The 23,160-nt window shown below is 42.3% G+C and overlaps 2 protein-coding genes across 3 annotated transcripts; one reads left to right on the forward strand and one right to left on the reverse strand.

Moving 5' to 3' along the window:
- Positions 1–1,455: 1,455 nt before the first annotated feature.
- Positions 1,456–2,903, reverse strand: LOC306931391 (complex III assembly factor LYRM7-like). Its single transcript, XM_079512773.1, has 5 exons — positions 2,844–2,903; positions 2,386–2,458; positions 2,194–2,264; positions 1,694–1,775; positions 1,456–1,596 (listed from the first exon to the last, which is right to left on the reverse strand). Exons 1-5 carry the CDS (start codon positions 2,859–2,861, stop codon positions 1,469–1,471), a joined length of 372 nt encoding a protein of 123 aa, XP_079368899.1. The 5' UTR covers positions 2,862–2,903; the 3' UTR covers positions 1,456–1,468.
- A 3,963-nt stretch (positions 2,904–6,866) lies between these two features.
- Positions 6,867–22,483, forward strand: LOC306931389 (uncharacterized protein). 2 transcript variants are annotated; one of them, XM_079512771.1, is made up of 4 exons: positions 6,867–6,989; positions 9,116–9,175; positions 11,007–11,099; positions 22,355–22,483. In XM_079512771.1, the coding sequence occupies exons 1-4, from the start codon at positions 6,879–6,881 to the stop codon at positions 22,373–22,375; spliced, it is 285 nt and encodes a 94-aa protein (XP_079368897.1). In that variant the 5' UTR covers positions 6,867–6,878; the 3' UTR covers positions 22,376–22,483. The 2 variants fall into 2 exon arrangements, with proteins under 2 accessions (XP_079368897.1, XP_079368896.1); XM_079512770.1 differs by lacking the exon at positions 22,355–22,483 and having other exon boundaries at positions 11,007–11,892.
- Positions 22,484–23,160: the final 677 nt, after the last annotated feature.

Raw genomic sequence — 23,160 nt, forward strand, 5'->3', positions numbered from 1 at the left:
CTTCATTCATAGCGGACGGTTCACGACTTCGCCGCCTTGTGGACTGGAGTTGAGGTGCGTCTGTATCTACATGTGGTCGACAGACTCGACAGTCGAGATTATACTAAATGTACAGGATTGTTGCAAATATTGACAAAACTGTTTTTCCACAATGTTCTATGGACATTTTGAGGGGAATTTTGGGGGAAGAAAAGGGATGAACACTTATTGGTGAAAGTTCACAATGTGAACATTAGTTATTTTGGCAAAATTTAACATACAATATACCGGTAATCTTCGAATAACATTGATGCAAGGGTACAGACTGTGTGTGTGTGACCAGCACTACTTGACCTTTAAGTCCTTATAATATAAGGACTTAAAGGTCAAGAAGTGCAGTTAACAAGCATTATAAGGCTTATATGCTTGTTACAAAGAATTATGGCCAGGCCTCATTATGAGTGTTTGTAACTGTAATTAGATTTATAAGCAGATTTCTACTCAACCATATAAGCCATTATAAAATGCTTTATGTTGGTTAAAAAGCATTATATATGCATGCTTATAACTATAATTATAGCTACTGTATAAGCAGATAATAATGCATTATAATTGTATATAATTATATATATTTTTTGTTTTATAATGCATTAGAGACAGAGGCTTCATACAGTGTTTTATTCACATTATTCTACATAGAGAAGCAATGCAAAAGCTGTCTGTAAATAATCCCTTGTGTTGTAGAGTACACTTTAAAATCCCCTTCCAGACTATCACTTTGTAAAGTACCAAACTAAATAGAAAATAAATACAAAATTAATCTACGTTGATGTCATTTTTATTTTATTAGTTGTTATACTGTATAAATAATATATAATTGTTCATAACTGCTACTGGGACTCAGACAGGAATAAGAATTACATGAATTAGGACTCCTTATAGTGCTGGGTTTCAATGGCCTTGTTGCTTTCTATTCTATCCCAGGACAGGACAATTTAAACAACAAATAAAACCAGACAGGGCAGTTTAAAAGTACATTTGATAATCAGAAAACAATACAAAGCAATATAAAGCAACAAAAAGCACACACATTTTCTTATGAGCGCCTAGTCAGATCAATACCACAGATAAATATACACATGACAATCTAACTATGACAGGAAATCTTGTGTAGCTCTTACAGATTTTGTGTGTGGTGAGAACTCTTAAACGGACTCTGCCGGATGGAAAAGATGATTGCTTCACATTAATCACATTTGCTTCACCTATTGTGAACTTGTGAAGTCAATACCACCCCCATCTGGCAGAGTCAGGTTACAGAACTAGTGTTCCTTCAACTCATAAAATTATTATTTTAGGTGGATCCTTTACACGCCGACTCGCCGAGTGTACTGATATTTTGACAAAGATGAAAGGTCTTGGCCTGTCCATGACTTTCTATTAGGGCTTGTTTGTGCGTGCCTTGACGGAGCGGGCGGTAGAGTATCTGCTATCTGCGTGCTGATTGTGGTGGACCGGTCTGGCAGGGCTGGGCTGGTTTTGACCCAGTCCAGCCTGGCCTGGGCTGGTCACAATACGGTACATTTTCTAGTAGAAGGCTTTCTCTGGGTCGAAGCACTGCAAGAACAAAAATATGTTAGAAGAGAAGAATTGTACAGTAATAGATACCATATCAAATGTGTGTATACAAGTCAAAAGAGGAAAGAAAACCTACATATCATATCCTTTGCTACATGCTCCGCTTGTATGACGGTCTCTCGAAGAACAATCTCCACATTTGAGCCCATCTTGATCATCTGAAAGCAGCAGGAAGATGGGTTGTTAAAAAGACTACAAAGATGATACAGATTATTATTACTGTACCAAATTTAGATAAGTGGTTCTCAAACCTTTTAATTTCAAGAACCCCCAGTTTGATTATGCATTAGGTCATGGACCCCCATTATGCTTTTCTTGTAGATTCTTTCTATACTGTACATGTTTTCATTTTCTTCTAACCGTGTATGATTTCTTTTTTGTATAGAAGGGTATATTTGTATGTCTTTAAATGTTTTGATGAATTGAAAATGGAGGACCCTTACAGTATGTAAACAAGTCTCAGTGCTTATCCTCTAGCAGATTTTGTATTGATCTGTACTTTCCTTGAACTGTACCCATTCTGCAAACTGATCATACAATAATCAATCAATCACTACACCCTAAATTATACTATACCTTTCTGATGTTTTCTTCATTAGTTTCAGTTTTGTTTTCCTTGAACCCCTCATTGACTTTTAACCTTGAAGCTTCGTGAAGGTAAACACAAGTTTGTCAAACGTTTGATGTAGGAAAACAAGGCTGAAGTTACATATTATTGATATAACTCTGCAGTAGTGAACTGCAGAACCAGCTATATGACTTTCCTACCTTCCAGTGCTCTAGGATCATCCTTGAACACAGCCAGCCTGGTTCTGTGCAAAGCTTTAAATACGCCCAACACCTATCCTATACGACACACACACACACACACACACACACACACACACACACACACACACACACACACACACACACACACACACACACACACACACACACACACACACACACACACACACACACACACACACAATCTATGTAAACATCTTCATAGCTCTGGTCTAGCTCTGATCCATAGCTCTAATGCAGATGCAACAGCATTAGAGCTATGGACCAGAGCTAACATCTTCATAGACGTCCAGCAGATGAGAAATGTGTACAGTTTTTTTTTACAATAATAGCAGCAATAATACAGCAGACAACCGTGCAAATGAAAGTCCTTCAGATCAGATGTTCATTGATATGAAAGAACAATAACAAAAACAAAGACTTTCTACAAATCTCACCTTCAGACGAGTCCCCATGTTGACTTATTTTGCTCACTTGCTTCCTTCCGGGTAACCCGGAAGGAAGCAAGTCATGATTCAACCGTTGAATCATGAACTTCATAGAGACACACGGGGACTACAAATTCCACGCCCCCAAATGAGACAGCGTCCCCACTTCTGGTCCGTTTCAACTGTGTACTGCAGCTGCCAATGCAATCCCTATGAGAGGCATCATAAAATACCCTTATTTCACTGGTTCATTACTGAGGCTGTAGCGATTTATTTTGTGTTCGAATAATGTGTCCCATATGTTTTATTTGTCCTTTTTAATGTCATATACCTGCCATCTCAATATACAACCCACAATGTACTATAATATACTCCATAAGATTGTAAAGACTGCTAGCATCGGATATATTGAAGTTTCCCTGACGTATGATTTGTACGTCACGCATTAATCCTTATAAATACCGCTAGATGCGGCATTCCCCAGCGACGGATCGAGCGACCACGACGAGCGTGACAGAGTCCAGCGTTGTAAACGGTTAAACGGCCAGTCTTCATCATGCCTAAAGTGTGCTGCGTTCCTCTTTGTAAAAACAACAAAGAAAAAAACCCAGACTTGATGTTTCATCAACTTCCAGCTGATCATGAAAAGAGACAGAAATGGCTGCACCCATCCACTAGTAAAAAATCTGGGAAACCATCCAGAAGAAGTTTGTGAACTCCACAAGTGGTGGAAATTAAGTATTCAAGTGAAGCTTATGAAGGTATATGTCACAGTGAAAATAGCCTTGAAACTTATGATAGTCAGTCATGACGCAACTTCACCCTGTCTTTAGTGCCTTGCTACATTTACTACGTTTAAGTGTACATAAGCGTTCAGATTTCAAATATAAAGTGCTCACCCCCGGAGCTACGGATGTTATACATTTGCACGTTTATTAGCACCCGTGTAGTCCTTATATTGTTCAATAAAAAGCATTTTTATCCGACGGCTGGCCAATTTAAAAAAATTTCGCTATATGCTTTCAATACGTGCCCTTATCGGTTGGGAGGTGTATTGCACTCATGCATTATTATAACCTTTATAGAAAATGGTCACCGATCGGATTAAAATGCATTTTCTTGAACAATACGGGATGCACGGGTGTTAATAGCAGCCCGTTCAAAATTCTAACATCCGTGTCCCCGGGGGTGAGCACTTTATAGGCTATTTGAAATCTGAACGTTTACAAATGCACATAACTTAGCCAGGCGCTCAAAACAAAGCAAGTCACGCCACGACGCACGTGAAGGACGAGCGTCATGTGAACCATTAATCCTATCCTACTGAATATGATATAGATTGACAATATCAAGAAGTCAGGCAAAATCATCTGAGGAGCATATGCTGCTATATAGGATTACACAGACTGAAATTGACTGCCTGAAAAGTAATTTATTATATTATTCTTCATGCATGAAGCTCCCAATTCCCGTGAAATTGCAATATATTGGCTATATAAATAAATAGCCCATATATTGTAATATGTATTAAAACTGTAATAAATAAGATAGATTCTAATTGATATTTTATTATCTATAAACCTGGAGAATCCACTAGATAGTTGACAATATCTGGATATGTCACTCCTGGCCATTTAGTTGGGTCATTTTCCCAACTACTTTTAGGCAAATCATATGGACAAATTGATAATCCAACAAGTTTTATTTTTTCTTTGTACCGTCGGAGCTCCGCGGCAGGTAAAGAATTCATATACGCCTGCATGTTCACACCATGCACCACAAATACGGATAATGTATCTTCAAACTCGGCGGCGCTTGGAACGTCACTTATAAGCGACAGGTAATCAGTCTGTCAACTCAGCTCTGCTCCGTTAACATTATGGGTAACTCATTCAAGTGGTAAATTAAATGTGAAACAAGTCATCTATTGAGAAAACAAAAAAATATGTTGACAAAGACACTTCATACATTTGGAAACATATTTTTATTCAAATCAATATAGTCTTCAGTTCATGTTGTATTATTTTAAAAGTAGGCTAACTACAGTGGAATTTCAATTGACTTCTATGGGCTGGCATGCAGTACACTGGTCTAACGGACCAGAAGTGGGGCCGCTGTCTCATTTGGGGGCGTGAAATTTGTAGTCCCCGTGTGTCTCTATAGATAGGCGGTTGCCTGACAACCAACTAGCCCATCACAAGGCGAGCTGGCGCCCCTCTGACGTATGGGATGTAGAGCAGTGGAGCGTGGTGTACAGTGTTGCCATGTCTGCTTATTGTAAGTGACTTTTCAAGATTTTCTTTTATAAATAGCAGATGTACAGGTTTAGGCCCTCATTTATCAACCGTGCGTACGCCAAAATATGGGTGTACGCCGAAATTACCGCAATTTTCGGCATTTACCATTTGCGCCAACGTTTGATTTTGAACTTGAGCCAGGACAAAACTCACGTCTGGTCGGGAGCTGTCGTACGCTTTGTCCTCACCTGTTTTTCTGTCGTAGAACAGCGGAGCAGCATTGTCTGAACTGCTGACACGCTGTCACAGGCATCGAAACATATGTATTCACTCCTAAAATGTTTATATAAAACTGTATGTATATGGGCTAAATGTAAAAAAGAAAAAAAAAGTAAAGGAATACATCAACGATGTGTCTTTGTGTCATATGAAATTAGTAGGAGATTTCCAACTTTACAAGCAAGCAATTAAAATCGCGCTTTTAAAAACAATGTTGCAAGTTAGATGCGTAAGCCATTTAAACAGTGTTTTGCATGATGAGCGCATACATGCGAGGATTTGGGCTGTCTGTGCTGAAATATTTCCATGACGGGACGTTGGAGATTATAGTACAGCGCTGCAGCTGCGGAGAGTCCCAACATGGGTAGCCTACTGTAGCCTAATCTACAGCAGGCCGATGTCTTTCTGGAGTTACAGTATGTGCAATCTCCTCCTCGTTTAATAAACCCGACGCGTCGCTCGAATGCCAAATGTGTCGTGCCAGCGCAAGTGGGAACGCATCGGAGATAGTATAGGCTAACCCAGCCTGCAGCCCACCACCACCACTGTCCAGTGCATGCCACATGAGGCTACGGTTTTGGCTTCAATATTCATATAATTGATTTGACAGTTGACAGCCCAACCACTGCAGCGACTGCGAGGCAATTTAAATCGTCGAACGTGCTGGTCAGTTGATCACGGTGTCACGGACGGACCACAGTGATAGAGAGAGACAGACAGGACAGGAGGAGCACCTATGCAAAACAGCAGCGTGTGTGTGCCTATTTGTTATTTAATTCATGGTTCACAGGTTCAGGTTTTCGTTCACTAATATTTCTTGTTGTATATTAAATTAAAAATACTTTAATAATTGAATATACAACTAACAACACACAGTGACAGTTGCTTGCAAATTGCGATATGTGCGTGCATGCGTGCGGGGGGGGTGAGGCGGACAGGGGGGAAGCGAAGCGAGAGGAGAAACAGACAGGGTAGGCTACAGCTTTATTTAATTCATGCAGGTTTATTTATTTAAGATACAACAAGTTGCAAGTTGCGTGTGCGTGCGTGCGTCTGTGTGTGTGTGTGTGTGTGTGTGTGTGTGTGTGTGTGTGTGTGTGTGTGTGTTTGTGTGTATGAGAGGGGGCAGAAAGGCAACTTATGCAAGCGAGGGGAACTTTATTTTTCCTGTAACCATGGTTTCCAGGTCGTATTGCAGTTGTTCATGTCGCAAAAACGAGGGCGAGGCTTGATTTCATAGGGCGTGCCAGATCGATTTCAGCCGTCACATTTATTAACGTCGGAACGAAATTAAGGAAGAAACAGCTGTCTGCGATCACTTTGTAAATGCCGACCCGACGTGGGTGTACTACGAATCCTACACTCGAATTTGGGGCAGATTTTACACTCGATTGATAAATGAGGGCCTTAAAGTGTGACCCAGTCGCTTCTTTAGGGCTTGTTTTTATCCAAATCTGGCAACACTGGTGCATAGTGTGTGAGTTTGACAGTCAGACAGTACAGTCCAGTTAGTCCAGTCAGCGCCAACATGGCTGATGAAATTGCTAAAGCGCAGTTTGCTCAGCCGGGTGGAGACACGATATTCGGCAAAATCATACGCAAGGAAATTCCTGCAAAGATATTCTACGAAGATGATCAGGTATGTACGTATGCTGCATTATTGATTGATTGATTGATTGAAGAATTTATTAACAGTTTGCAGAATTACAGTACATTTCAAGCACAAACTCAATACAAAGGCTGTTAACTGTGAGTGGACGACCCAATTAAGCATTACACTTGTTTCCAATAGGGTCCACCATGTTCAAATCATCAAAACATTTAGAGACGTACAAATAGACACTTCTATAGACAGAACAGGAATTCATCATAAAGGAGGTAAAAAGGGAAAAGAAACATATACAGTGAGGGAAAAAAAGGGGTGGGCGGTGGGGGGGATTCACGTTCAGCTCCGTTAATTTGTTTGTTTTCCTTGGAGGAGCTGCGTTGGGTCCCCAAGTCGACTCCGTGGCCGTACCTTGAGTTGGCTGTGTGGCCGTGACCGTCTCTTGTGTTGTCCTTGCGATGGGTCCCCAAGTCGGCTCAGTGGCCATACCTTGAGTTGGTTGTGTGGCCGCGACCGTCTCTTGTGTTGTCCTTGCGTTCGTGTTTGAGGGATTCCGATTTTACAGGGGCCAGTTTCGAATTGCAGCCGTCCGTAGGTGCCCTTTGAGAGCGGTTTTGAAAGAGTCAAGGGATTCGCATGTCTTAATGACAGTTGGTAGGGCGTTCCACATTTTGGTGGCATAGGAGCGAAAATAATTTAGTCCCTTGTTTGTGCCGAATCTGGGTTGTACATGGTTCGTTGCACTCCCTCTGGTGTTGTGGGTGTGGACTTCGTTAACATTTAGGAAGTATCTAGACAGGTACATGGGTATCTTGGTGGTGTATCGAATCTTGTGGACCAGACCCATTGCAAGATGCTGTACTCTGTCGTCGACCCTAAGCCATTCCAGCCTGTCGAAGTGGGCAGGGGTGAGGTGGGTTCGGGGGGCTAGGTCAAGTAGGAGCCTGACCAGTTTGTTTTGGGAAGTCTGGAGCCTGGTTTTAAGGGCCTTTGAGGTGCTGTGGTACCAGGAGGTGCATGCATAGTCAAAGTAACCCTGTACAAGGGCTCCTGTTAGGGTCTTCAAGGTGTTTTTGTTGACCAGTGAGGAGATCCTGTAAAGGAATCTTGTTCTATGGTTGACCTTTTTGATTACGTTGGTGGCCATTTTATCACCGGAAAGATTAGCCTCCAGGATGGAACCTAGGTAGGTAATTTCATCTTTACGTGTGATAACATTGTCACCCACTCTAACCAAGAAGCCATTTGCCTTGCTGAGATTACTATTAGAGCCAAAGAGAATGGATTCAGTTTTTCCCAGGTGTAAAGATAGTTTGTTATCAGCGAGCCAGGTGCAGATTCTACCGAGTTCAGAGCTGAGGGCCTTTTCAACCTGCAGTTTGTTCCTGTCCGAGACTAGCAGTGCCGAGTCATCTGCGAACAGGAACAAGTTGCAGTCACAAGCTGAAGTCATGTCGTTAACATATATTAGGAACAGTAAAGGTCCTAGTATGCTCCCTTGTGGAACGCCACAGCTCACTGGGAGGGGGGGGGGGGGGGACAGTATTCCATTCACCTCCACCATCTGTTCTCTCCCCTCCAGGTAGGATTGCATCCAGCTCACTGATGTGCTATCGAAACCAATTGCCTTTAGCTTGTTAACCAGTATGGAGTGGTTCACGGTGTCAAAAGCCTTTTGAAAGGTCCAGCATGACCATGCCGCAGTATTTGCCAGCATCCACCTCATGTTTGATGTGGTCGCTCAAATAGAGAAGGCATGTGTATGCTGCATTATATACCACGCTGTACACACAAACGCATGTAATTTAACGAAGCAAGCAATAATGACTGAGAAACGGACCAGGACCACCCATGGCTCGCTGGCTGGCTCGCTGTTAATAGCCACGGTCGCTTTTTCACCCTCCTCTGCTCATTTGCTAGCATCGATGAAGCTAGCCAGCATTGATTTCACGCGATCAATTCTCCCTTCCGCATGTCTCTACAGTGGGTTGAGGATTTTATATACATGTCTGGCTTTGTCAATATGAGCAACAGTAAAACATGTGGCTAATTCAGAAGTAAAGACGAGGCGATAACTGGTATCCTATCCAAGCTAATTGCTAAGGCTAAATGTATGGAAGCAGAAGCAGATGACGTTCTTTCTCATTCTCAACATCCAGTTCGGGGGAGGGTTCTCTTCGATGGTTCTCTTCGTTGATTCGTCACATGCCAGGTCCAAGGTGAGACGTGATTGGTCTGTGTAGCAGTCAATGAGACCTGCCTTCAAAATATTGTAAACAATGACAATAAAGTGTGTGTGTGTGTGTGTGTGTGTGTGTGTGTGTGTGTGTGTGTGTGTGTGTGTGTGTGTGTGTGTGTGTGTGTGTGTGTGTGTGTGTGTGTGTGCGCGCGCACAATTAACTGTGCGTGTGTGCGCGTGCGTGCGTTCACTTTTACTCTTATGAGTGACTCGATAAAGCATGACATTTTCTACGGTATCCGTTTCTACCATGAAGTTTGTTTTCAGACGTGGAAACACGTCTGAACTCAACTCAATACAAAACTGTTAACTGTGGACGACACCATGCATAAAGCATTACACTTGTTTACAATAGGGTCCACCATTTTCAATTCATCATAACATTTAGAGACGTACAAATATACACTTCTATATAGCCAATAACAGGAAATCATCATAGAGGAGGTTATAAGGGAAAAGAGACATACAGTGAGCGGAAAAAGGGGTGGGTGGGGGATTCAGATTTTACGGGGGCCAGTTTCGAATTGCAGGCCTCGTAGGTGCCCATTGAGAGCGGTTTTGAAGGGTAACAGGTATGTGTATGGTCGCCCCGGCCCCCTTTTCCATCTCACCCCACTACTCTACCTAGCTTTAAATAACAAACATAATTCATGTTGGTGATTATATAAAAGGTATTTTTATCATATTCATTTATCATTGTTAATTTCACTCTGTATATCCACAGGCATAATAGCATGATGATGCCATTACAAAACATGGGCTACATGGAAGAAATGTGTTTAATAAAACGAAATTAACTGCTAGAAGGTCCTAAATTAAGCAATCACTGTCTCTGTGTCATGTTATTCTTTCTTAATTTTATAGTAGAGATTGACTACTATACAATCAAATAAATCTGTATACAAGATCATTTCAGATTTCAGAGAGGGAGGGAAACTGTTAACTACATTAACAGTTCATTTAGTATTTCGAGTACGAGTTGGTAAAGTTTTGGTATTCGTTTTGAAGGAGTCAAGGGATTCGCATGTCTTAATGATTGTTGGTAGGGCGTTCCACATTTTTGTGGCATATAGGAGCGAAGTGAATTTAGTCCCTTAATTGTTAGTGCCGAATCTGGGTTGCACATGCATAAAATAACTCCCTCTGGTGTTGTGGGTGTGGACTTCGTTGACATTAAGGAAGTATTTAGACAGGTAGCCTACATGGGTATCTTGGTGGTGTAGCGAATCTTGTGGACCAGACCCAGAAATGTTTTTCCTGTAAACCTTTATGATTAAAATGTAATTCATATGTTTAACATATGAGATTAGGCTTGGTTGCTAAAAGTTGCATGCTGGGAAATTTCAGTAATTAGCACAATGAGGTACGTAATCGCCCAAAAACTGGAAATAATTCATTTCGCTTCCAGCTAACTTAGAAAGGTGATTAAGACCATCAAGTCCATCTTTGTTATGTCCAGAAATTAATCTATTATCATGGTGAAGTCATGCAACCTGTCTTGATTAGCATCATTTGCATTATGTCAAAATGTAAATAAAATCAGGAAATGGCTATATTTTAGCTTTTGGTTTATTTGTGAGTGTATATGTGTTCATCGGAAAATGTATCTCTTGTCATAACTATGCAATGTCATCATTATGTGCTTAAAGTAGGCTATAATAATCAGGAAATAGCAATATTTTGGATTGTAGCCAATTTATAAAGGTGCTTTAGAAGTCTATGTTTGAATGTCCAGAAATGCATCTCTTGCCATAACGAATTAATTAATCTGGATCCATGTCCATTTATCATTTCTCCACCTTCTCACCCAGATCATGTGCTCGCTGCAGTTCCATGTCATGACATGTCTAATCCAGTGGAGTGATGGAAGTCTGTCATCATGCAGGGCGGCAGTCGCTCACGAGGTAGGACGGCTGTCTTGGAGTCCAAAAAGGTTTCGGGTTTGATCCCTGGCTCCTCCTGTCCTTGAGCAAAACCTTGAACCTTGAATGGGTACATTCACCCAGCACTTTGAAGGGTCAGGAAGACTAGAAAGGTGCTATATAAATGCAGTCTATTTACCTTCATCCATCCTGGCATGATGCATATTCTGATGCCATTCCTTGGCTGCATCAGAACATTGATGAACATTTCTGGGAGTTGCTTGCAGTGGCATTTGGTGACATCGCCATAATACTCAGTGCAAAATGCACTAAGAGCATATTGGATGCTTGTGGTTGTCCTGTCAGGATGTGGTACAGTCTCCTACCCCTGTTAAAGTACTGCTAGTACTAGGAACGTGATGCCACTCACAGTGAACTAAAAGACACCAGTACATTCCAGTAGAGTTCTTAGCATAGTATTGGCAGACTAATATGATTCTGAATCTGGATGAATCATGATCATCTGCATCCTGCAGGTCATGTTGTAGAAGGCTGCAGATCAGTGCGAGCCACTTGCAGATCTGCAGACCTCACTACATTTGGGTGGGAGGTTGCTAAAGGAGGGGCTGTCATGCCTGCAGTCTACTCCCAGGCAATGGTTCGAGCTACAGTATTGAAGGCTTGCAACTAAAGAAACAGCAGATACCTAAGTCTCAGTTGCACTGACTGCAACCCATTTACTATAAGGGTGGCCATTTTGGGGCAGTGGCAGAATTGGTTTCCGAAATAGTGGGTGTAATTTTGTTAGCAGCAACATTTATAAATCCCCAGAAGTATCGGTAGGCAGAGATCTCCATGATATCTGGTAACATTAGCCTAGATTAATCTATCCCCATGGCCATGAATAACAATACAACACTTCTGATCCTGGAAGGCCAGCCTACCATGCAGAAGCACATACAAAGTTGGCTTTGGTTTGGCATAAAAAAAAATACAAAGAGAGAACTGGAGTTAGAGACATAGTAAATGTATGAATGTGAGTGGGAATTAAAGTGATGCTTGGTTGATGCTTTTGTTTGGTTTATTTACTGTTGTGTTCATTTTCCTTTCATTACTGTGTTCATGACTCTGTATTTTTGTTATTATTCATGGTTTGTATTTGTTTGTTATTTGCATCGAAATCACTTTTGCTCTTGGCCTACATTTATTTAACAGGTCATGGCCTGTTTAAGCCCAGATCTATTGAGTGGTGCTCATCTCATGCTGGTCTCATTTTGTTAGTGTGTGCTGTTTATGCAATGTTACTTAATGTCATACTTGGCTTTTTGATTCATCCCCACAATCTTTTCATTCAGTAATTCATTCATTCAGGCACTCAGTCTATATTATTATTATCAATTGTGTGCTTTATCTTTAGCAAACATCCATTCTGGCAAACAACGCCCTCGCCACTCACTCGCTTATACACACACACACACACACACACACACACACACACACACACACACACACACACACACACACACACACACACACACACACACACACACACACACACACACACACACACACACACACACACACACAACTATTCATTTGGTGTCAGTGAGGTCAGATGTAGAGTTGCTGGTCGGCTTCATATATTCAGATCTAGTATGACCATGTATGGCTATCCAGGGTTTGATGGTCAGTGTCGTGATCTTCATATATGGAGATTAAGGTGATGATAGTCAGCTCCACATATGGAGATCCATGTGTTGTACCAACTTGGTTCATTTGCAAGTATGACTCGCTTTGCGGCAACCAGAGGCGGCAACCATACTGGTTATTATGAGACTGTCACGGTATGGCCATATATTGACATTCCCATATATGGGCTTAATATTGATGACATCAGGGATCTCCATATATGCATGGGCATTCCCAGCCGATGCCCTAATACAATCCCTGTTATGCCCATATATGGATTTTTTTAAATTTACTTTTTCAGGCCTGAAACAACAGAGCTTCTTTGAGAAGCATGAGTTAAACTATTAATCTGGTGTCAGTGAGGTCAGATGTAGAGTTGCTGGCCGGCTCCATATGCAGATGTAGGTGATGATCCAGTCTTCTCCATGTATGGCTATCCAGGGTTTGATGAGGTCAGTGTCGTGATCTTCATATAAGGAGATCCAGGTGATGATAGTCAGCTCCACATATGGATATCCATGTGTTGTACCAATTTGGAAGTCTGAGTCACGTCGCGGCAACCAGTGTTTGGACTGACAACCATATATGGAGATCTATAAGGGTCTCCATGATGTCTCGAGGCATGACCATATATGGGGGCGTGATGTCACGAGGCGTGACTATATATGGAAGCGTGACGTCATGAGGCGTGTATATGGAGGCGTGATATCACGAGGTGTCATGTCACAAGGCGTGACCATATATGGAGGCATGGTTGACGCAACGAATGGGAAATGCAGGTTTTTATAGTAAATGCGACCTACGGTCGTAATAAACCGTACAAGCGGACAATGCATCACAGTATATTAGGCTTAGCCTAAACATTAACTTTCCTCTCAACCATGTATGAATCCTCCGCCTTGCCCTCCACTCATCAGGCACAAGAGGGCCCTCGAAAAGCTGCTTTCGAACTCCTCTGAGGGAGAAGGTTTCTTTTTTCGGCTGAGGAGCCGGGTCAAAACAATAATTGATGTTGAATCATGGGTGCAAAAAACATACAGCGCTCGTTTGATATGCATGTCAGTTCCATTAGGGTGCACTACAAACCTCCTCTATAAAATCACAGTTATGTTTAGAGAGACCAATCTCCTTAGGCTATGAGGTGCGTGCGTGCGTGCGTGCGTGCGTCTAGTGGTGTGTACTAATTATGTGTGCCACTGCTGACAACATGTAGGCTCACTAGGCTGTGACTGGGAGCAATTGACCATGATCAATTATTGGACACCACCCATGTTTCTCTAATAGTAAAAAAACATAACCGTAAAGCCTCACCAACTCCTTGCCCAACTCTGAAATGCTCATTTGTGCAATGGAATAATAAAAGGCTTAAACGGAGCATTATTATCGATGCACCATCTGTTCATTTTGTTCATTTTGTTTCATAGTTCATAGTACTGATTCCGTCTTGTGGTTTCCTGCCAGATGACTAGAAATCATTGACTACTGTATACAACATGACAAAAGTTACCATCCGCTCCCGACCGGATCATAAACCCGAAATGGAATGCTGCCCAGGCTACACCTGCACAGAACCCAGTCAGCAGAGTCACACGATCAAGTAATAATAATATTAATAATAATAATAAGCTGTATTTATATAGCACCTTTCATACAGGGTTGCAGTTCAAAGTGCTTGCAGGCAGGACATACATCAAGTGCTTTACAGTTGGGTCATAGGTTAATATATCAAACACAATACAAGACAAGACAGTGAATGTGCATAAAGTCAGACATCAAGATAAAAATAGGCATGAGAAGGTCAAGCATTTAAGATATTTGTTGAAAAAAATAATAATAATACATGCTGGGGATTGGGGAAGCCTCAATAAAGTGCTACGGTAGGGTGGAGAAGGCCATTCTGAAGAGGTGTGTTTTTAGTTTTTGTTTGAAAATGTTGGTGGAATTGGCCTCTCTGATTTCCTGAGGAATTGTATTCCATAATTTTGGTGCATAAAAAGAGAATGCGGCCTCCTATTTTTTCGTGGTTTATTTTTTCCTTTTGTGGTTAGTAAACCTGCTGTTGAGGATCTTAATGTTCTGGATGGAGTGGATGATTGCGAACGCAGTGATTGCGAACGCAGTGAGCACTAACTATAGAAGATGGCCTAAACTGTCTGTGTGTCTGTCTGTCTGTCTGTGTGTCATGCTGTAACACCACCGGCCTGCCACCAGAGGGCGCAGCTGTATCACACACAAAACACACACACACACACACACCAAAAAAACTTAACTTAAAAAAGAATCTTAAAAAAACACTTTAAAAAAGTACGTAATTTATTCTAATTGTTGTTATTGCAATTTACGAGCTGCATTCGCTTCCCATGTTCGCGCGTCTTACTTGTGGTAAGAAATCTGTTATGTATGCAGGGCCTTGGCTGTTGAGTGCTTTGTAAACTATAAGTAGTACCTTCAAATCTATTCTATGGGAGACCGGAAGCCAGTGGAGGGTGTGCAAGACTGGTGTGATGTGTTCTATTTTCTTTGTTTTCGTTAATAATCTAGCTGCAGGCCTGGGCCGTGGCTCAGCGGTCCAGGCACCTTGGCTGGTAATCCAGTCTGGCAGTGTGCCGCGGGTTCGACTCCCGATCTCGACGGCCTTTACTGCATGTCTCCCCCCATCTCTCTCCCCATTTCCTGTCGGCCTACTGTCTCTGTCCCTCTATAAAATAAAGGCGAAAGCCACAAAAAAAAGAAAAAAGAAAAAAAGAAAGAAAGATGCAGGAGTGCAAAGTACCAACAAACTGGTCAGATGTATGGAGAACCGGGATGACTGGAAGCGAAGATGTAGGGCTTGTCTGAGGACGATCCAGAGAGATGACCTACGGTTCAAGAGTTGAGTTATAGGCCAAAACATGAAGTGGGCTGTTTAGCGCAACCATAAGGAGTTTTTAAAAGTTTCGGATGGGGTTCTTCCCTGGCATAGTGTGAATGTGCGTGCAAAGTTTCCCAGAAATCAGGTGCTGCATTCATGTGATGTGAGAATTTTGTGCAAAACGGCCACCCCCACTACCTTTGGATGTCAATCATAGCCAAGCCAATCGGTATGGAATATGAGAACTGTGATAGAAATAATGTATACCGATTTGTGTGAGGTTTGGACAAAATATGTAGAAGTAGTAACAAAAAATGTGTTTCGCAAAAACCACTAGCCGATTTTGTGTGGAGTCGCGTGCACGCATCTGCCTGGGTGACGGCAGACTGCTGTGCAAGCGCTGGCGCTTTGGCATGATCAGATCAACATATGGAATGTCAGAACAGATCAGCTCCATATATGGAGATCTAAGGGTGGCAGGCCCTCGTCAAACCCTGTACACTCGAGAGTCAAGACACTGCCCCTGCTGCCACTTTTGACCTCATCAAACCCTGTACACTCAAGACACGCTCCATGGCCAGTACAGAATTCATTCCATAGGTTGATCTGACCCCCCCATGCCAAAGCGCCAGAGCTCGCCCAGCAGTCCTGCTGTCACCCAGGCGGATATGTTGATCTGACCCCTCATTCCAAAGCGCCAGCGCTCACCCAGCAGTCTGCTGTCAGCCAGCGACAAGGTCGCTTCTCGCCCTCAGGCGTCTTACTGGTATCTATAGTTATGTCATAGCTGCATCTGCATGGAATAAAGTGCATTGCACCAGTCAATTCTGGAGGAGATAAAAGGCATGGATTACCTTTTTGTCTGCAGTTGTGTTAAGGCATTTTTGCTGTTTGTAGATGTATTAGATTCATTTCGACAAAGATTTGTTTCTTCTGAATAATAGACATTCTATCATGACTATGATGAGAGTTACATGGATTTTCTTTTTACCTCTTACTACTCCAGTAAAAATAAAAACTTTGCTGCAGAATGTAACTTTGTTAGATATTATTTAGTATAATCCTATTCCCAGGAGTGCCAGTAGTAGTAAAACATTATGTTCCTAATCTTTTTGTTGTCTGTAATTCATCAAGATGCCTGCTGTGGATTAACAGTAGTATCACACCCCCATCTAGTGGTAAAAAGTAGTACTGTCAAGCAAGTCAGACCTGATAGGAGCGAGAGAGAGAGAGAGCACAGAGCAGAGAGAGAGAGAGCACAGAGCAGAGAGGGGGGGGGGGGGGGGGGGGGGGGGGGGTTAGAGAGAGAGAGAGGTAGAGAGAAAGAGACCAGTCTTGCTTGGCGGACCTGAGATGTGTGATATGGCCTCCAGCTTGCCTCCTGTGGGAATGGTGTGGAGAGACAGGGAGGGGGAGAGAGAGAGAGAGCAAGAGAGGGAGAGAGAGAGCTCAACTGTGGGATTAGAAGTAAACGTCCCAGTCATTTATTTTCTCCATAGAAATTTGTGATAATAATATATTGCCCACTGCTTGGTGTGTTTTTTGTCACTGTATGCATATAGCATTATGCACATATACGTGAAATGCTCTGCATTTATCCATCCTGGGAGCAGTGAACCAGGGCCATGGCTGCCCAGGCGGGCTCACTGCACTCAGCTATGGCCACCAAGCCACCCCACTTGTATTTTCTATCTAATAGGGGTGTAACAATACATTTTAACAGCGATACGATACATGGTTGACGGTACGATACATGGACGATATTATAATTAATTATTAATTATAATTCTGACGATACGATTCAATGATTTAAAATCGATACAGAAACTATTTAGCAAATACATTAAATATGTTTGAAACTTGTGGATACTGCAGGTTTTTTAAAGGAAAGATGTATTATGGATATAAGTAAGTAATCACTGTGATCCTCTGGCAAATAGATGGACATTGTATTTGAATACATATGGACAAACCCACACCTTGACATGAACACAGAGAATACACACATTTATCGATAGACCAATTGTAGCTATATGGAATGGAAAAGTAATTAAACCCATCTTTTTCTTTTTTCTTCTTAAAATTGCTAAATGCAATGCACTTAGTATTAATAAAATTGATTATATTGCAAAACGATACGATACAAAGTCAAACGATACGATACAATATTTGCTGTTTACATATCGATGTACTTTGATATTTTAAATTAAAATCGATATTTCTATACAGTTACTATATCGTTACACCCCTACTATCTATACATTCACAAAATGTCCGTCCGTCCGTCCGTCCGTCCGTCCGTCCGTCCATCCAGGCCAGGGCGCCAGGGAACTGTGCACTTCAACTGACTAACCCATTGACACAAACTATGAATCTATGAATGTACTATTAAAAAGAGGCCATTAGACAGAAAGGGGTCATTAAGTTGTTATATTTGTTTTCAACACACAAAAACATGCACTTCTTTGACAGAAGAAACAGCCAGAGAGAGAGAGAGAGAGGTGTGTGTGTGTGTGTGTGTGTGTGTGGGGGGGGGGGGGGGGGGGGCAAGAGTTGAACACATCCAGACAAATACGTGTTCTGGCTGTACGACACTGTACACTGCTCAGTGCTGGCTGAGAATAACTTGCTGGTTATTGAAATGGAAATAAATGCATTGATTTACCAAGTGAGCCTTATGCCAAGGTGACCCATGGACCATGCACCGGGTAAGCCTAACTCTCTTCTCTATCCCTGAATTCTCTCTTGGACTGATGTTGTGGGAAGAGATGAGACGGAAGAAATCGGTTAACAAAGCAAGTCCCCTTGCGGACAGATGTGAGGAGGCCGTGGATAACCTCCTCCGCACCTCACCCCCTCTTCATCAGGCCCTCTACTCCTGCCAAAAGGCTGCATCAGTCGATAGTGCTGTGCATGAATTTAGTTTGTCTTTGTGGAAGGATGTTCTGTAGTGGACAGACTGATAGATGGAGACACATAGAAAGTACACCAGCAGAAGCAGTGAGGTGGTAAAGACAGACCGCCAGAGAACACAAGGGTGTATGTGTGTGTGTGTGTGTGTGTGTGTGTGTGTGTGTGTGTGTGTGTGTGTGTGTGTGTGTGTGTGTGTGTGTGTGTGTGTGTGTGTGTGTGTGTGCGCGCGTGTGTGTACTGTGTGTATATGTGCGTGTGTAGGCTGAAACAATGACACTTTTTAAAAGGTGATATGTACATGTTAACAATTTCACAAACAGTACTGCTCCATCAAATGTCTAGAGAGACAACACTGGTGTCACACATGGTGTCCCTATAGCGTCTTGGTGTGTCTCACACACATACACATGCACACGTACACACGCATGCATACACACATGCACAGGGCACATACCTGTCTCTTTCTCTCCTGTCATCATATTCTAACTTCCTGATTCAGGCAGACGCACAGTCCTTTGAGACTTGGGTGCGCTACTTTGTCTGTCTGTCTTCCTTCCTTCCTTCCTTCCTCTCTCTCTCTCTCTCTCTCTCTCTCTCTCTCTCTCTCTCTCTCTCTCTCTCTCTCTCTCGGCCAAAGGAAGGTGGTGGGGGAGAGGGGAAAGAGGATAGTGGTGTTGGTGAGAGATGTGTGATACAGCCTTAAGCTTGCCTCCTGTGGGAATGGTGTGATGGAGAGAGAGAGAGAGAGAGAGAGAGAGAGACCCATAGAGATGGAATACAGAGTGACAGAGAGAGAGAGAGAGAGAGAGAGAGAAATAACATGCTCACAGCGTGTCACAATGTGATGCATTGTGAGCTTGTAGATCTGCTATTTTCACAAAATGTTCACATATAGACTGCCCAGAATAGGGACGCTAGGGTTCATGTAGTTAAGCAACACTATACTCAAAAATACTCTTTCCTGGCTGAACATTTTGTATAATCCGTCAACAGACAACACAATTCCTGGACTGGGCAGGTGTTCCTGGACGGGTGGCAATACATGCACGCAGACAGACAAACCTAGTGGAAGAGTGAGGAGACAAACAGCAAAGGAGTTTGCTTATGTGAACTGAGTGACCTATACCAACAATGATCTGTTGGGAGAGAGAGAGAGAGAGAGAGATTAGATTTTTTTTGGTACGGAAGTGAATATATAGGTAAATAATAGATCCTGCTGATGAATTATTGATTATGGCTTGCATTGATGCATTCCCACCAGTTCATTCAGGAAAAACAAGGGAGGATGATGAGAGAGAGAGAGATTGTTGTTGCCATGTTCAATTTCAGTTGCCACACACACACACACACACACACACACACACACACACACACACACACACACACACACACACACACACAGAGAGTGCTTCCTCTTTTTACAGGACAGTATGTGTATGCCAGGGTAAGGGCCTTATTTGGTGTTGCCAGATTTTGCTAGAGAAAATAATGCAAATAGGTCTAGGACAACAAGCCCAAATAAGCAACTACACTTAACAAGACCATATCCATACACTTAAAAAACAAGCCCCCCTCCCCCCCCCCAAAAAAGCAACTACCAATATTGAGAAGCACCTTTACAGAAGTACATGCCCAAAGTCACTTATAATAAGCAGACCTGGCAACACTAGCCTTACTCTGGGTGCTCTTCAGCCGATCCTCGCGTCACCAGCCCATAGATTGGCTCCAATTCAGCACAAATCTGCCCATACATTTGGGTGTCTTCAAGTACAGCTCCAGACCAGGTCTCACACAGACATCATGTAATTATGAAACAAAAAGGCTGGTAAACCAGGTGACACACAGATAGCCTCTGATTTTCCTTTGCACTTACAACACTATCTTCACTGTCTAATCAGAACATCATTGTTGTGGCTGAATATAGGCTAATTTGTTCTTTGCATGCTCCTTTCAATTAATGTCACTTGAGCAACACTGTATAAATAAAATTTGCCTGCCGGGGTGAAAGTCATTTTGAACAAAAGGAACAGAGCATCTGCTTGTTCTTGCCAGTTTGGAAACAAGTTGATAAAAATGTCACTTCTGACATTAGGCCACGAGGAGTTTCTTATTGACAGGCCTGGGAGTAATTAATTTTTTTATGTGAATTCACAAGCTTTGGTCATTTTGAAAGACAAACATAAAAAGTCCATAGACTTGGCTGCCACCTGACGTCACACACAAAACCCAGTCGTTGGAGGGGCTAGCACCCCTCAAAAAACTACTGTGGTCAATAGCATATTATATAATATATTATGTACAATATATTATGTACATCTACAGTCAGTGGTTGTGTTGCATGAAAAGAAAAAGAGAGACTCAGAAAGACAGTATGCCGCCTGTAGGACTGGCAGATACCAACCTGCAGAGTCAAGACAGCATGGCACACGTCAACCTTGGCATGCCCTCCCCATAGTCCCCATGGTGCACGACATGAGACCAGCCCATGGGCCAGTGAGGGGTGAGGCCTTCATCTGACAGCCCCCCACCTGCATGACCTTTAACCCTAGCTGCTTGACCTCCTGGAGGGCCAATCACCTTCTGGCCAAACAGCCATGCAGGAGATACATAACCACACATGGAGCTGTATCAAACAGGCAGAAAGTGACAGAAATGGATATGGACATACTCATAAATGTACACATGTGGAGAGAGCAATAGAAATTGTAAATGGTGCATTTATATCGCCTTTATCCAAAGCGCTTCATTTACAAGGGATAGATAACTTTATTGTCATTCAGCAGATACATAAAATGCATTGCATGAGTCCTTATAGCAGCATATGGGCGGTAAAGGTTAGGGGATATTGCACTTGTTCAAAAGTCTAATGGCTTGGGGGGAAAAGCTTTTGGAAAATCTTGCTGTTTTACTCCCAACAGTCCCTGGTGTGGGTGGGTGGGGTCTTTCCTGATGTTGTTGGCCCTAGACAGATGCTCTCTATAGTGCCCCTGTAGAAAGTAGTGAGGATGGGAGCGGGGGGAGTTGGGCTCTTCTCATCCGGCACAGAAAGAACAACCGTTTCTGGGCTCTCTTCACAAGAGAGGACGTGTTTGAGGACCATGACAGACTGTCCGTGATCTGTATCCCCAGGAACTTTAGGAACTTAGTGCTGCTCACTACCTCCATTGCATTGTGCATTACACTCACCCATTCATAGTCATACACCGATGGCGGAGGAAACCATGCAAAACCAACCTGCTCATCGGGAGCAATTAGGGAACCCCTAATTGCTCAAGGGCATTTCAAGTTACACTTAACTCTGGGGGAGCCCGGGATCGAACTGGGAACCTTCCCAAGCGGCCGGTCTACCTCCTGATCCATTTCTGCCCCATTAGACGTGATAGACAGGAAGACAGGCCGACAGCAATGAATGTTATTTAATTTAGTAAAGTCAATCACTATAAACTTTATGAGGAGATACTAGCAAGCATAGTGTATATATATATATAAATATATATAAATTGTCCATTTGTTTACATTTGCACTTTTTTTTTAATGAAGACTGAGGATTTTATGTTAGGCCTACGCCCTTTTCTGTTCCTGACAGATTGAGTGATGCGGTCTATCAGACACATTACTCATTTGATTTCAGATGTAGCATGAAATGCCTTTGATTGCTCTTCTCCACCTTGTTTTGTCCAAAATACCAGTCACCGTACCATACAGCCCCTGCCATAATTGTGTCTCTCAACTCTAATGACAATGTTTGAATAGATGTCTCATCCATTTGACCTTCAATACAACTCACTTAATGTTATGCCATTGTGTCTGGTCTTACATGACTCCCCCTCTTCTCCTTTTCGAGGGACATTATGCAGGACAATGACGCCACCAGGACCAACTCCATCACCTTAACTGTGCTGCCTGAAGCAGTAACACCCATTATGTCCATGGACATGGTCAACATAACAAGAATACAAGATAATCAAAAAATTTATGAGGACACACAACAAAACATTCCCCTACCATTTTCCCTCTCACTTCACCAATATTGTATCTGGAAATCAGTAGCGTCACTAGCGTGGATAACCCATAGAGTTATAAGATATCGGGATATAATTATTTCTTATATATTATTTCGTCTTTATAGATTTTACCAGATATTTTACGACAGCGATCGAGACGTCATCAGACAGCGACGTACCACTTTACGGCAAAACAAACTAGGCACGTTGAAGATGCTCCATGTACGCAGAAACATATCTTAGATATAAATTCTACATACATCATACCTTATCGTTAATACAAAGTACAAACTACTATCGGCGCCTTCGTGGTGAGTTTAAATTTACATCTAACACTTGTTTTTGTACAGAGCTGGAATCCGTTTAGAACCTCAAACAAACAGGGCTAGATAGAAGACTCAGTCTCACCTCTTTCCTCCGCGGTAAAGTCCTTCATATTCAATTCATAGGAACATTGTATGCCATACATAATACAGTACTATCTATGCTACTATGCTATACTAAACTTAAACTTAAGGAGCTCAGCTCAGATTGTGGAAGAACTAATCAGTTTACTAATCAATACCACAATGTCCACATACTCTGAAAAGTCCTGCATTCAAATGCTACTTGAGTACTTGATCACTTTAATTGTTAGTTGGGGTGG

This window comes from Electrona antarctica (genome assembly GCF_951216825.1).
Source record: "Electrona antarctica genome assembly, chromosome: 10".
In the NCBI taxonomy this organism is placed as follows: domain Eukaryota; kingdom Metazoa; phylum Chordata; class Actinopteri; order Myctophiformes; family Myctophidae; genus Electrona; species Electrona antarctica.

Bases quoted from the DNA above. Each gene is read 5' to 3' on its own strand.
- LOC306931391 (XM_079512773.1), bottom strand. The intron at 1,776-2,193 runs GTATAGTATAAT...TGCTGCTTTCAG, and splicing joins ATGAAGAAAACATCAGAAAG to ATGATCAAGATGGGCTCAAA. The intron at 1,597-1,693 runs GTAGGTTTTCTT...TTGTTCTTGCAG, and splicing joins TGTAGCAAAGGATATGATAT to TGCTTCGACCCAGAGAAAGC.
- LOC306931389 (XM_079512770.1), top strand. From the start codon at position 6,879: ATGGCTGATGAAATTGCTAAAGCGCAGTTTGCTCAGCCGGGTGGAGAC. The intron at 6,990-9,115 runs GTATGTACGTAT...CTCAACATCCAG, and splicing joins TATTCTACGAAGATGATCAG to TTCGGGGGAGGGTTCTCTTC. The intron at 9,176-11,006 runs GTGAGACGTGAT...CTTCTCACCCAG, and splicing joins CGTCACATGCCAGGTCCAAG to ATCATGTGCTCGCTGCAGTT.